General features: G+C 42.6%; 1 protein-coding gene across 1 annotated transcript in view; it reads left to right on the top strand.

Moving 5' to 3' along the window:
* Positions 1-90: 90 nt before the first annotated feature.
* Positions 91-1,067, top strand: part of LOC101854028 (probable cation-transporting ATPase 13A3) — a gene marked incomplete at its 3' end in the record, with an annotated part of 32,050 nt that continues 31,073 nt past the window's right edge. Inside the window, 1 exon segment of the mRNA XM_013085161.1 lies at positions 91-163. Within this exon segment, the coding sequence (XP_012940615.1) occupies positions 91-163 (73 nt within the window).

Below are 1,067 nucleotides of genomic sequence, written 5' to 3'. Positions count from 1 at the left end.
TGTGTGTGTGTGTGTGTGTGTGTATAAACGCCTGCCCAATATGAAAGAGCTCGACGCTCCGTCCTTACCTAGATATTATATTAACAGAACATGACCATCAATTCCTTCGCCTGTGCCATGGGCTCGGAAAACGGCAGCATCCCGTCACAGATCGCCAAGGCTGGCAAAAATACAACCCTGCTCGACCAGTTCCACTACATCTGATCTATAGCTTCTGCTACAGTGTTGGAGGAAAGCATAGTGCCTTAATAGATGCGCAGCGCCAACTTCATAACTCTTATATATTTATAAGAATAAGGGTGACTGCTATATACTGCAGCAACCTCCTTGGAATTCCTTTACTCAGGGTTACATCTATTGAAATGAAATATTATAGAAAGACTCTAAGAAACCGAGTATCGTTGAAAAGAAAATACGAATGAAAGAGTACTAAAAATACTTTAAAGAAAGGGTAAACAACCTCCATAATCCCCCTCCCCTCCCTCCAAAGAACGTAATGGATTTGAAGTTGAACTTCTTTGGGTATATGAAACGCGATGATTCCCTCTAGAATATTATTCTTCAGAAAGCAAAGGTACATAGAAGGCAAGAGAGTAATGAGGAGACCTAACAGAAGGTGAGAACTAGACATTTTTCTTACTTAGGAACCTAAACAGCTCAGACAGGCAAGATAGCAAGAGAGAGTGTTTTACATGAAATGTATTGTAGAAAGGTCGGAGAAGCAAAGCCCTGCCTACAAGTACTGGAAAAGCTGAGAAAAAGAAACGCATCAACGGAAAGGCCTTTGTTGTAGACACCCGCCGAACGCGTGAACCGAGAAGCACAGTGTCGTAGCCTTGTGTGTATCAAGGTTGGTTGATCAACTATCAATAGTGGGCTGTTTTCCATGAGTCAGTGTTGCAAAAAAAAAAAGAAGCAAAGATGTAGCCTAGATCGCATTCATAGACATATGCCTTGACTTTGTCAGGAGGAAAGGTCTTTTCACACGCTCCAACGAAGTGGCAGTCTTGCTCTCTCTCTCTCTCTCTCTCTCTCTCTCTCTCTCTCTCTCTCTCTCTCTCTCTCTC

This window comes from Aplysia californica, unplaced genomic scaffold (genome assembly GCF_000002075.1).
Source record: "Aplysia californica isolate F4 #8 unplaced genomic scaffold, AplCal3.0 scaffold00351, whole genome shotgun sequence".
Taxonomy (NCBI): Eukaryota; Metazoa; Mollusca; class Gastropoda; order Aplysiida; family Aplysiidae; genus Aplysia; species Aplysia californica.
This window is presented reverse-complemented; position numbering and strand designations above follow the sequence as displayed.